This window comes from Bos mutus, chromosome 9 (assembly GCF_027580195.1).
Source record: "Bos mutus isolate GX-2022 chromosome 9, NWIPB_WYAK_1.1, whole genome shotgun sequence".
In the NCBI taxonomy this organism is placed as follows: Eukaryota; Metazoa; Chordata; class Mammalia; order Artiodactyla; family Bovidae; genus Bos; species Bos mutus.
Window position 1 is genome coordinate 19,393,156 of NC_091625.1, and position 14,345 is coordinate 19,407,500.

The following is a 14,345-nucleotide window of genomic DNA, read 5'->3' on the forward strand; positions in this document are numbered from 1 at the left end:
TATGTGCCAGGCAGTATTGTAAGCTAGACATAATTTAAATGTAACCCTTACAGTGATCCAATGAGGTAGGTAATACTATTGTTCCCATTTTAAAGATGGAAAAACCGAGGCATAGAGAGGTAACTTGGCTCAAACTCACCCAGTAAATAAATGAAGAAACCAGGATTTAGAGCTCTCTTTTTTTCCCCCCCTTTCTCTTATACGTATAGAGAGTTAAGGAGGCCAGCGAGCAGCAAAATGCCCAGAGTCCAGCTTCACACTCTGTTAGGAAGCATGATTTATATAAAATGCCCCAGTTCTCTCTGGACGTGGACTACCATCCCCCTCCAGGTTGTCTTCTATGGGACGTTCTTTCTCTCTCTTTCTTGTGTTTAATCTTGTGGATATAGATGCATTCACATTTTTCAAAAAAGTGTACAGCCATAGAGTGCTGACTCTTGCTCCCACTGTGTCCCCCTCCTCCATGCCCCGCCCCTGGGCCACCACTTTTGTTAGTTTCTTATATAACCTTCAGCCATTTTTCTAAGAAATTAAAATACAAGTAAATATAGATATGTTCCTATTTTTTCTGTTTTTTAAAAAAGTGCTTAGTGTACACACAAATTTTTTTTTCAGTTGTAAACCTTGGGAACCTTTTCATAGCACTGTCAACAGTACATACAGAATTTCTCCTTTTTTATTTTTTTATTGATTAAAAAAATTGCTTATAAAGTATCCAGGTGTTTTATTTTATTTTTTGGTGGCACCATATGGCATGCAGGATCTTAGTTCCCTAACCAGGGATAGAACGCATGCCCCCTGCATTGGGAGTCTTAACCGCTAGACTGCCAGGGAAGTCCCTCCTTATTTCTTTCTAAGGTGCATAGTATTAAAGTGGTCTCTTTGCACATAAACCTGGTCATGCCTCTTCTGATTTTCTCTTAAAATACAGATAGAACTGCATTTAGCTCCTGGTGCTCCCATCAGCCATTGCCAGTGTGAGTGATGACCTGTCCTTTGCTCCTGAAAGTTGATAGGGTATAATGATGCATCTGAATTTTCTTCTTAATGACCATTTTTCCATCAGTTTTATTAAGGTATAATTGACATACAACGCTGTATAAGCTTAAGGTGTATAGCATAATGGTTTGATGTATGTATACACTGTGATTTGTTCACCACAATAAGTTTAGTTAACATCCATCACCCCGTGCCATCTGAATTTTAATATTCTACAATACAGCTTGCAGATCCTGGTTTTAAGGAAGAGGGATGTTGAGACATGGACACTCCTAGACATTGCTAATGTAAATTGAGGAATGTAATTTGAGGAATGTAAATTGAGGTGGCCGTGTTGAAAGACATTTTTAGCTTGAGTCCTTCAGGAGTCTGAAAAATGTCTTTGCCCTTTTATCTGGCTTTCATTCATAGGGCTTTGTCCTAAAATAGTATTGAGGTGGCGGTGGCTAAGTTGCTAAGTCGTGTCTGACTCTTGTGATCCCACGGACTATAGCCCACCAGGCTCCTCTCTTTGTCCATGGGATTCTCCAGGTGAGAATACTGGAGTGGGTTGCCATTTCCTTCTCCAGAGGATTTTCCCAACCCAGGAATTGAACCTGGGTCTCCTGCATTGCTGCAGATTCTTTACCGACTGAACTATGAGGGAAGCAAAATAGTATTGAGAGATACCATCAAAGATTTACATGGACTTCCCTGGTGGTCCAGTGGTTAAGAATCCTTCCAATCCAAGGGATGCAGGTTCAAGCCCTGGTCGGGGAACTAAAATCCCACATGCTGCAGAGCAACCAGGCTTATGAGTCACAACTAGAGAGCTGCAACTAAGTCCTAACACAGCCAAAAATAAATAAATAAAATACTTTTAAAAGATTTATAAAGATGTTCACGTGATATGGTTTCTAGTGGTGAGACTTAGAAGGGTGCTGAGTATTAAACAATAGAGAAATAGTTTTAACTATACATCTACATGATGCAATTGCCAGGAAGATATTAAAATTTGTGCTTTTGAAAAAAGTTTGAAATGACAGGGGGCAGTGCTCATGATATATTTTTGAATGAAATGGGTGGGTGCAGCTATTTTTACTGAGTGTGATCCTGTGAAAGAAATGACCAGGTGGGCTGTAGGGAGTATAGTCTAGCAGTAAATACTGTGTCTGTGTGTGTGTGTGTGTGTGTGTGTGTGTGTGTGTCTATGTTTAGGGTCAGGAGGCTGGGGAGTAAAGAAGTTGTGTGTATGTCTTGATATATCCTCATACTGAAAATGTTTGACCCTTTACCCACATTTTGGGGTAGTGGTGGATGTTATTATATGTCTATACCTTACACGTGACAAGTGAAAGTGTTAGTCACTCAGTTGTGTCCGTAGAATTCTCCAGGTGAGAATACTGGAGTGAGTAGCCATTCCCTTCTCCAGGGGGACCCTCCCAACCCAGGGATCAAACCCTGGTCTCCTGCATTGCAGGCAGTTTCTTTACCATCTGAGCCACCAGGGAAGCCTGTACCTTATATGCAGAAAACCAAGATAAGTTTCATTTTTGATCACACTCATGAGTGATTGAAATGTGCTGGGTAGGTAGAGCTCCAAACAGGGACATTAAATCTAGACCCTTCTCTCTGTTTAGATTTTGGCAGTGGCTGTTGGATAGTAGAATTGTAGGTAACTTTTTGTTTGTTCTGCAAGGATCAGTGGGGGCCCACTGAACAAGGATTTTAGGACAATGACATGATTGTCTTGAGAAGAACACCCACTAGGACTTTGATCAAAATAGGTGAATGCTTTCAACCTCAGGGATGATGAACTCTACCTGGTAGGGTTGTAAGGGAAAATTAAGTAGTATGGCTGATAACGTTTTGCACATTGGAGTTACAAAATAACGTATATTCTGAAATAGTATGAGTGAGGAGAAAAAGTTAACTTTTTCAGACATGAGAAATGGCTTAATTCAAGAAATTAAGATAATGGCATTTCAACTTGGATTTACAACCACACGGCAATTCTCTCTTTCTATAATATTGAGCTTAAAGATGTCATATTTGCCAGAGTTTTATTTCTGTCAGTATTATTATGCCATCTCCTTATTCATTCATAGACTTGAACCCAGTGATCTGGGTTTCTGTATATAAGGTATGGGCTTCCCAATGCCTCTCTCCTCCTGGTATTTAACAGACTTCCACCTCAGAGAAACATGTCACCGAAGCTTTGGGGGAGGAGTTGGATTGGGGGGTGGGGCTGGGACGGATTGTTTGGGGCTACGGGTCGGACACGACTGAAGCGACTTAGAAGCAGTAGCAGCAATGGTATGTGAAGGTTGGTTCTTCAGAATTTTATTTTCTGTGTCGGGAGGTCTTTCTAGCTGCTTCATTTCTCAAAATAATTCTTTCCTTTGGCCATTATAACATTAACGTCACCTCTTAAGTTTTTTTGTTTGATTTTTTTTTAATGGCTGCATGTCATCTTTGCAGGATCTTCCCTGGTGGCTCAGACGGTAAAACGTCTGCCTACAATGCAGGAGACCCGGGTTTGATCCCTGGTTCGGGAAGATCTCCTGGAGAAGGAAATAGCAACCCACTCCAGTACTCTTGCTTGGGAAATTTCATGGACGGAGGAGCCTGGTAGGCTACAGTCCACAGGGTCACAAAGAGTCAGACACAACTGAGCGACTTCAATGTCATGTTCAATGTCTATGTCATTAGTTACTCAACCAGAGATCAAACCTGCATTGTCAGCAGTGAGAACATGAAATCCTAACCACTGGACCACTTGAGAATTCCCTTGTTTGGCTTTTATGCATATTTCCCAGAATCATTTAGAAAAAGTACACCTGTTTACTCATATGTTTTATATGCTGTGTTGAAGATACTGAATATTGTCACCCCATCTTGGTTTGTTAATACATACCTTAAAAGACAAAGATTTGTAATGGTTGGAAAACCTGCTCAGGTGTTTGCAGCTCTTCAAGAGCACACCTGACCCCTAGTGACTGGAAGGAAACATAAAGATCAGAGAAACAAGAAGGGTTAAGAAAGGGAGTTCAAAGTAAGGTGGTGCTTGTTGTTCACTCTCACCTTAGAAGTGGAGAACATTTTCCTCTTGTGAGTTGATGAAAGGACGCTTTCATGACAGTGGCTGCAGCTGTGGAATATCTGAAAGAGGCTGCTGAGGGGAATAAAAATATGGCCACTCCCAAGAATCAATGAAGTGTCAACATTTCAGATGGGCTATATGTGGTTTTCAAATGGTTGGGGGCACAGGAGGTCTTTGTGACTGTACCTGTCAACTTCGAAGGGTGGGAGGGGGAGTGGTTATGGCTCCCAGAAAGCTAAGTGAATCTCCCATCTCAGACCTAGTCTGTCCCTCCCAGACCGTCTGAGATGTGCCCCAGAATTCTGTGCAGAAATCACTGTGTCAGGGCTTGCTTAGCCATCTGCTTGATAACCAGGGAGTGGGTGGTATGTGGGGTCTGCAAAAATCACCTGTTTTGGGGGGGAGGGGTGGCTCAGTGGCCCTTGACAATGAGCAATCAGATCTAGTTCACATGGGAAACTTGTACATACAGTTTCAGAGGAGCATTTCTCTTGTATTTGTCTTCTCTCTGCAGATAAAGAAGAAACAGCAGGATGTGGTTAGATTTCTGGAAGCCAACAAGATAGAGTTTGAGGAGGTGGACATCACAATGTCAGAAGAGCAGAGGCAATGGATGTATAAGAACATCCCCCCGGAGAAGAAGCCTGCTCAGGGAAACCCTCTGCCACCTCAGATATTTAATGATGACCAATACTGTGGAGTAAGTAGCTAGATTATTACTACATCATTTCTTTGCCTGGGGTGCGGTTGGGGTTTTTCAGTGCCGACCGTAACCTCCTCACCTAGTACCTATTCAGGTCCACAGATCTAACAGAGAGTGAAGTTATGTGGGCGTGTGTGTCCAAGGTCACAGACTATGTCTTCCTGTTTGCTTTGAGACAAGAAGATGGGAAGAGAAGCTGTGCATATGCGTGTTTATTGTGTTCTACATTTTAAAGCATACTTTTTGATTCATACGTTTTGGGGGACAGAATGGAAAGGCTATGTTCTTAAATATTTATTTCTCTAAAACTGCTAATACCTGATTATAAGTCAGCGTTTTGCTTTTTGATGGTCACGAACCAGATGGATCATTGGTGGTGGTGGTTTAATCACTAAGTCATGTCCGACTCTTGCACCCCAAGAGCCTGCCAGGCTCTTCTGGGTCATTATGAACAGCTAAAATATATCAAATGCCTTCTCACTATTTGTGGCATTGAGAAAATGAAGGCATTTTTGACTAATTATCTATTTTCCTTCTTATTGCTTAGGTTAAAAAAAAAATTGAGAAATTTCTCTAATGAGTAGTTAGGATTTGCTTTCTGCCAGTGCTCTAAGTATATGAGTGTTTATTTTGAGACCTGCATTGCAGTTCTCTAAGGATGGCCTGGAAAGAGGGAGGGGCTACAGTGTGGAGGTACTTAAGGTGAAATAAAGAACTGGGTTGCCCCTAGAATGGAGAAACGGGGTAACAGTGCTTTAGGTGGCTCAAAAGGAAACAGGTCTCCGTGAACATGAGAGAGAATGAGATGTTGAGACATAAAGCCGTAAAGATTGTGCCCAGCACCTTTGCACGTCATGAAGAGAAAATTGAACCCGGTCTAGACCCTGATTTGAGTTCCAGTACTGCTTTGCGTTGGCTTGACCCCTTTGGAAAGTCACTTATCTCTTTGTACCTCAATTTTCTCATCTTTACACAAAGGATGATAGTATCTATCTTACTTCCCAGGATATTTGTGACTGTCTCTAAAGTGCTCCTGAAATTCTATACCCAGCCAAATTACCACTCAATTACAAGACCAGAATAAAGGCATTTTCACAGCTGCAGAATCTGAGGAAGAGAATCCAACAAAACCGCTGGATTTTTACGTTTTCTTGCACTGTTTAACTAATAGCTTTCTTTTCTTTTTTAATATTTACTTACTCATTTGGCTGCACCGGGTCTTAGTTGCCGCATGCGGGGTCTTCCATCTTCGTTGGTGTGTGTGGCATGTGGAAACTCTCTTAGCTGTGGCATGTATGTGGGTTCTAGTTCCCTGACCGAGGATCAAACCTGGGCCCCCTGCATCAGAGTATGAGTCTTAGCCACTGCACTACCAGGGAAGTCCCTAGCAGCTTTATTTTGAATTGTACAGTTTACACAAATTTTCAACTATTATCTCATTTTGGCCTGCAGGCATGAAAGTATTGATACATTTTCTAGACTCTGTGATCATGAGTGGGATACACCCTTGGTTACCATATATTTTCCCTGATAAAATATGTGATCATGACTCAAAAAAATCCACAAAAATAGTAACCTTTATTCTTATATAATAATGCAGCTTATTTCTTGTTGATGCTGCCTCTTCAGACACAGAAGTGTGACCATCCTCTGCTCTTGTCTATTTCTCTACCCATTTGCTGCTTATGTGGTTCAGGACCATCGGCATCTCCTAGTTTTATTTTAAAAGTGGAGTTGTTTTTAATCCTTATTGTTTTATAGCCCTATTAAGAGGCAGGTAGAGACATCTTTGCTTTGTCACCATAACAGCCAAAGTCTTCAGGGCCCTTTTGAGTAGAGGAATGTATTTAAAGAATAAAAAGGAATGTGATGTGGAATAAAGTTAATTCCTTTTTTTAAATTTTCACTTCTTTATGACTTTCTAAATCTCTGTATATCTTTGCCCTATGGAGTCTATGGAATTTTTTTCAGGTAGACTGGCAGCTGGCTAGAGGCTTCCATATTTATCAACTGTGCCAGATAAATGGCATCTTCTCTGCTAGAGCAGAGTCAGTCCCACAGTGGTGGTGACGGCAGTGTTGTATATGCATTCTGTCGTTATAGTCTGTTCTGGCAGCAGTTTTGAAGACAGTGTCTGCTTTTATCAAGGTCCAATAAATTCGACTTTGAGAAAAACAGAAGAATTAGAGGGCAGTGAACCATGGCTTCATTCAAACCACCTGCTCCTGTGCACCTTTCTTTGCCCAGTGACAGTTTATGAGTGGGCTTATCTGGTTGGATAACCTGTGGAAACCTGCCGTATTGCAAATGACAGGATCCAGTAAGCACAAAGATTCTCCTGTTTCCTAAATTGGCTGGAAATTTTACTACTTTGTTTTATTATTTTTTTTTTTATTCTTCCAATTTTATTTTATTTTTAAACTTTACATAATTGTATTAGTTTTGCCAAATATCAAAATGAATCCGCCACAGGTATACATGTGTTCCCCATCCCGAACCCTCCTCCCTCCTCTCTCCCCATACCATCCCTCTGGGCCGTCCCAGTGCACCAGCCCCAAGCATCCAGCATCATGCATCGAACTACTTTGTTTTAAAGTGGATGAACTAGGCATGTGAGACACAGTCCATTCTGAAGGAGATCAGCCCTGGGATTTCTTTGGAAGGAATGATGCAAAAGCTGAAACTCCAGTACTTTGGCCACCTGATTCGAAGAGTTGACTCATTGGAAAAGACTCTGATGCTGGGAGGGATTGGGGGCAGGAGGAGAAAGGGACGACAGAGGATGAGATGGCTGGATGGCATCACTGACTCGATGGACGTGAGTTTGGGTGAACTCCGGGAGTTGGTGATGGATAGGGAGGCCTGGCGTGCTGCGATTCATGGGGTCGCAAAGAGTCAGACACAACTGAGCGACTGAACTGAACTGAACTGAAGCTATTTGCTAACCAGTGTGGACGATTGCCCTTTCTCTCCTTTAACACTTGAAAATCCTGCCTTTAGCATTTGAAATTTCCCACCAAATGAAAGCATCCTGGCATGGCTTCTTCCCACCCTAGATTTGGACATCAAGGAAATGATGCAGAAATAGCATCAGTTGGAGGTGGCTCAGTGAGTATCAGGGAGTGATGGGGCCAGGTGTAACCTGGTGGCTGGACACCGTATGTTTGGCGCCTTGAGGAAGCTGATCCTGGGGTTTGGCCTGGATGTGTTCTTGGCTTCCCAGACATGGAAATTCCTCTTGTTTTCTAAACTGGGTCTCCAGCCCTAATATGGATTCTGTGAGTTCCCCCCATACCTTTATATATTTCTTTCAAGTTTCCAGTGTCTATTTCAGTTTGTGGGCAAGAACACTTATTAACGCGGACTGGTGGTTCTTTCTGTCTGCCTTAAATGTCCTACCATGAGCAAGATTCTTCTCTGGAAATGAAGACCTAAAGGTCAGCATCCCAACATGTAGGCTTTCCTCATTTTAGAAAGCTCGGATCCTCACGTTCAAGGAAGGTTTAAACTCTGTTCTCTGTCTGTGGAACTGGCATGTGTGGAATGCACCAGAAATGAAAATGCACACATCTGCACAAAATGAAAACATTTCCTCCCATTTCTTTTCTCCCTCCCTATTTAGAAGGAAGAAAAAAAAAAAAGATTTGGATTTCTTTATATATTTTTTTTCTTAAAAATATTTATCATTAAATTTACTTTTTTTGTTGTTGCTGTTGCACCACTCAGCATGTGGGATTTTAGTTCCCCTACCAGGGACTGAACCTTTGCCTCCTGCAGTGGATGCACAGTCTTCCTCTCTGGACCATCAGGAAGGCCCCCAAATTTACTGTCTTAACCGCTTTTAAGTGCACAGTTGAGTCATGTTACGTATATTCACAATGCTGTAAAACAGGTTCCCCAGGATTTTTCATCTGGCAGAACTGAGATTCTTATACTCGTTAAATACACCTGTTTGTCCTCTCCCCCAGCCCCTGATAACCATCATTCTACTTTCTATATCTATTGAATTCAACTAGTTTAGAGACCTCCTAGGAGTGAAATCATACAGTCTTTGTCCTTTGTGCTATGTCAGAGGACATAGCACAATGTCCTTAAGGTTAAAGAACATACATAATGTCATCCATCATGTATGTCTTCATCCATTAAGACTGCTGTAACAAAATACAACAGACTGGGTAGCTTACAAACAATAGAAATTTATTTCTCAGAGTTTTGGAGGTTGGAAGATCAGGGTTACACTAGGGCTGGGTTCAGCCCACTCCAGTGTTCTTGCCTGGAGAATGCCAGGGACGGGGGAGCCTGGTGGGCTGCCGTCTCTGGGGTCGCACAGTCAGACACGACTGAAGTGACTTAGCAGCAGCAGGGCTGGGTTCTGGTGAAGGCCCTCTTCTGGGTTGCAGATTGCCAACTTACTGTAGTATCCTTTTGTAGTGAAGGGGTTAATGGAGCTGTAATCTCATCCAAGAGGGCTCAGCAGACCTAGTTGCCTCCTTTGGGCATTGGCATTGCAATGTATGAATTTTGAGGGGCTTCTGTTGTCTGTGTGTGTCACATTTTGTTTTTCTACTCATCCATGATGAACACTGGGTTGCTTCTACCTCTTGGCTGTTGTGAATAGTGCTGCTATGAACATGGGTTTGCAGTATCTCTTCAAGGTACTGTTTCCAGTTCTTTGGGATACATACATAAAAGTGGAATTACTGCATATCATATACCAATTCTGTTTTTAATTTTTTGAGGAACTGCCAAACTGTTTTTCACAGGGGTTGAACCGTTTTATAATCCCATCAATAGTGCACAAAAGTTCTAACTTCTCCGTATCCCCACCAACACTTGCTATTTTCTGTTCTTTGGGGGGGTTTTTGTTGTTGTTGTTGTTTTTGAGAGTACCTATCCTAATGAGATCCAACCAGTCCATTCTGAAGGAGATCAGCCCTGGGATTTCTTTGGAAGGAATGACGCTAAAGCTGAAACTCCAGTACTTTGGCCACCTCATGTGAAGAGTTGACTCATTGGAAAAGACTCTGATGCTGGGAGGGATTGGGGGCAGGAGGAGAAGGGGATGACAGAGGATGAGATGGCTGGATGGCATCGCCGACTCGATGGACGTGAGTCTCAGTGAACTCCGGGAGATGGTGATGGATAGGGAGGCCTGGCATGCTGCGATTCATGGGGTCGCAAAGAGTTGGACATGACTGAGCAACTGATCTGATCTGATCCTAATGGGTATAAGGGTATTGTGGTTTTGATTTGCATTTCTTTGGTGATTAGTGATATTGAACATCTCCTATACTTTGTTTTCTGTTAGTATATTATCTTTGGAGAAATGTCTGTCCAAGTCCTTTGCCCAGTTTTTAATTGGGTTATTTGATTTTTTGTCACTGTGTAAAAATTCTTTGTATATTCTGAATATTAACCTCCTATCAGATATGTAATCTGCAAATATTTTCTCCCATTCTTAGGTTGCCTTTCACTTTTCTTGATTGTGTCTTTTGATGAACAAACTTTGTAAGTTTGATATTGACTCCTTTGGCTGTTTTTGTTTTTGTTGCCTGGGCTTTTGGAGTCACACTCAGAAAATCATTACTTGCCAAATGCAGTGTTATGAAGCTTTTTCCCTATGTTGTCTTCTAGAAATTTTGTAGTTTGGGGGTCTTATGTTTAGGTCTGTAATTCATTTTTTTTATGCTGATTTTTTTATATGGTATAAGTGTCCAGCTTCATTCTTTTGCATGTCATTATCTAGTTTTCCTATTACCATTTGTTGATGACACTGTGCTTTTCCCATGGAGTGATCTTGACGCTTTTGTTCAAGATCATTCGACTGTATGTGTGAGGGCTTCTTTATTTATTTATATTTTGGATTCTATTCTGTTTCACTGGTCTATATGCCTGTCTTTATGCAAATACCACACTATTTTGATTACTGTAACTTTGTAATATGTCTTGAAATTGGGAAGTGTGGTTTCTTTAACTTTGTCTTTCTTCAAACTTGTTTTGGCTTGAGATTCTATATGAATTTTAGAATTTTTCCTTATTTCTGCAAAAAAAATGCCATTAGAATTTTAAATGTTGGATCTTTAGATTGCTTTGGGCAGCATTGACATCTTGACAATATTAAGTCTTTCAATCTATGCACATGGGATTCTTTACATTTTACATGTCTCTGTTCATTTCTTTAAGCATTGTTTTGTGGTTTTTAGTGTTCAAGTCTCTTACCTCTTGGTTAGGTTATTTCCTAAGTAGATTTTTTTTCTAGTGCTATTATAAATAGAATTATTTTCTTAACATCCTTTTCCAATTGTTGATTATTAGTGTGTAGAGACACAAGTGAATTTTATATGTTGTTTTCTTTTTGTCCTGCAACTTTGCTAAATAAGTTTATTAATTCTTTCATTTTATTAAAAAGTTTGGAATTTGAAATGAGAATGCAGCCAAATTTTATTTAACCAGTTTGTGGATTTGCCATCTAGAGGAGAAAGACACAATTACCATTCATGTAATTGAGATGAGCAGGTATGTGTTTGGCTAAGGATGCCAATACTTAGAATTGGGTTATGGGTGAAGTGGGGAAGAGAGATGAAGTGACGTGGAATCTGTGGCTAGAACTACTCGTGTAACATCCTGTCTAATGAAGAGAGGGCAGTTCAGCTAAGAGACAAATGGCAGACTTTTATAGAAAAACAACCTTTTAATTAGTTTCCATGAGGCAACCTATAAAATTATCTATTATTTTAAAACTATTGAATTACTTTTTTTGCACTTTTAGATCTTACTTGCAAAATATTAAATTTGTACCTAAGCATTGGGTGTATTGCTCACCAAATAAGATTACATTAATGCTATTGACTAGTTTTGTTTAAGTAATGATTTGAGGGACAGCTATGACTGCCTTTCCCCATATTACCTTGCTTACTTGGAGTCTGAACGTAGATGACAGATAGGGTAGACTTCAGGAGGCACAGAAATGCTAAATGACCAGCAGTGGTTCTTTGTGGAGTCTCCTCCCCTTTTCTTTGTTAGGTATGAAAGGAAACGAGATATGTCAGCATTTTCTAACTATGGGTAGAGGCTCAGAGGCACACTAGAATACCTAAATGTATGCAGTTGTAGTATTCCCAAGTGCAGTGTTTTATGTAACTTTTGAAAAGATTGTCTCTGGGTGATATATTTTAAGTGTGTTTTAGAATCTTTTCTGAAACTGAAGAACCAACTCCTTTAATTATTAGTTTTACAAATCCCTACCTCATACATGTAATTTTATTTTAAAAAAGATTACACACACATATGTACATATATATAGTCATCCCTGACCAACCTAGACAGCATATTAAAAAGCAGAGGCATTACTTTGCCAACAAAGCTAGACAGCATATTAAATAACAGAGAATTGACTTTATCAACAAAGGTCCATCTAGTCAAACCTGTGGTTTTTCGAGTAGTCATATATGGATGTGAGAGTTGGACTATAAAGAAAACTGAGTGCAGAAGAATTGATGCTTTTGAACTGTGGTGTTGGAGAAGACTCTTGAGAGTCCCTTGGACTGCAAGGAGATCCAGCCAGTCCATCCTAAAGGAAATCAGTCCTGAGTGTTCATTGGAAGGACTGATGTTGAAGCTGAAACTGCAATACTTTGGCCACCTGATGCGAAGAACTGACTCATTTGAAAAGACCCTGATGCTGGGAAAGATTGAGGGCAGGAGGAGAAGGGGATGACAGAGGATGAGATGGTTGGGTGGCATCACTGACTCAATGGACATGAGTTTGGGTAAACTCTAGGAATTGGTGATGGACAGGGAGGCCTGGTGTGCTGCAGTCCAAGGGGTCGCAGAGTTAGACACGACTGAGCGACTGAACTGAACTGAACTGGCATCTGCAGGGGAGTGGTTCCAGGACCGTGAATGAGCATTCTGTATCTACCATTTTGTGCCCTGCTTTGTTTCTCCAACAAAAATAGCTTCCATGTCATTGCAAACTTAATTTTTTAGGTGTTGCGTATTATTTCCTTGGATGGATTATTAGAGGGCTTCGCTGGTGGCTCAGACGATAAAGAATCTGCCTATAATGCAAGAGACCCAGGTTCGATCCCTGGGTTGGGAAGATTATTAAAAGGGTTATTAGAACTTAGTTAATCATCACCTGTCCTCCCACCTGCCATGGGCCATTGGGTTTGTTTTTGGCCATTTGAAACAATAGTTTGTAACTGGCAAACCATTCTAATCTCCTAGCTCATGGGCCCCTTCATGACCCACTCACATTTCCCTGTGCTTCCTAGAGTTCAGTCGCGGTCTCATTGGAGAAACATAGAATTAGCTCTTCAAGTCTCCTTCAGGAAAACTAAGCATATTGTCTGGCAGAATGGTGTACAACATAGTGATGGAGAGCAGCTTGGCCCCTGTTGAAGTCCAGTTGTCTGCAGTAATTATGAGTTAATAGGATTTTTGTTAGAGTCGGTAAGAAAAATAAAAAGGAAAGTTAAAGTCCAGTTTTCATCATCCACAAGAGATGTGGTCTGTCTCTATAATAAAGTATGAATGCTGTTTATATAGGTTCAGGGCTACAACATCCATGGATGTTATTTATCTAGGTCCTAGGCAAAGCCCTGAAAGTTACCCCACACCCACTTTCCTCATCTGCCTACTCCCTTGATGAACAAGTCCTGTGATTTTTACCTCCTACAAAATTCTGTCCTGTTTCTCTTTCAAAGCTCAGTTCAAATGGGCCTTGTTGTTGACCCTCTCTAATTCACTAGGACGCTGGTTATTCCCCATCCCCCACATCGTGCCCAAAACCTGTCTCATTACTCTCAACGTGACCTTTAGCTCTTAGGATTGTTTTTCATGACTTTGCCTTCAACCAGTCTCTGAGTTGCTTGTGCTCACCCTCAGCAGACTCTGTGGCATATTTATCTTAGTACCTGGTACCTACGAGAACACTAGGAACATAGAACATATTAACAAAAATTGCTTCTAGGAATGGGTGAATAGCTCCACAGATGTTTTCACTCAAGCAGCTAGCTAACCCATTCTGTTGGATCTTGCCCTGTCAAGGTCTTGAGCATTTTGCGTTCCTGTTTATTAATAAAGCTCAAAGCCAAATATCTCAAAAGCAAGCATATTGAACTATCTTCTAAATTTTACAATGAAATCTATTGGGGAAATCACCTCTGTTAGAAGCTCACCTGCACTGCAGGTAGAATTTTCTTAGAAACCTTTTGATCTGAATTTGAAAATCTGTATTCCAAGGTTTTCTGTCTAAAAGATCAGAGATCTAATCAAGGGGAATCTTCTTCTTCAAATGTTCTACTGTAAATGATCTAATGCAACATCCTCACAGATACTAGAGGGTGGTGGGGAAGGGTGATATCTGTCCCTCTTTATTACTGGATGCCCAGAAGCATAGCATTTTAATTAGATATTCTTTGCAGTTTTCTCTCTTCTGTATAACCCTGTTTTTTATTCTCCTCTCTATAAATGTTTAATCTCCCATTTTCACCTCGCTGAGATGTTTGTCTCAATATTCTGCAGTGACACATCCCTGGGACGTGTCTTTCATGAAAA

General features: G+C 40.9%; 1 protein-coding gene across 1 annotated transcript in view; it reads left to right on the top strand.

Moving 5' to 3' along the window:
* The window catches only part of SH3BGRL2 (SH3 domain binding glutamate rich protein like 2), a 169,877-nt gene that overhangs the window by 139,393 nt on the left and 16,139 nt on the right, over window positions 1-14,345 (top strand). The window contains exon 4 of the mRNA XM_070377151.1: window positions 4,596-4,781. Coding sequence (XP_070233252.1) covers window positions 4,596-4,781 — 186 coding nt within the window. The remainder of the gene's footprint in view (window positions 1-4,595; window positions 4,782-14,345) is intronic.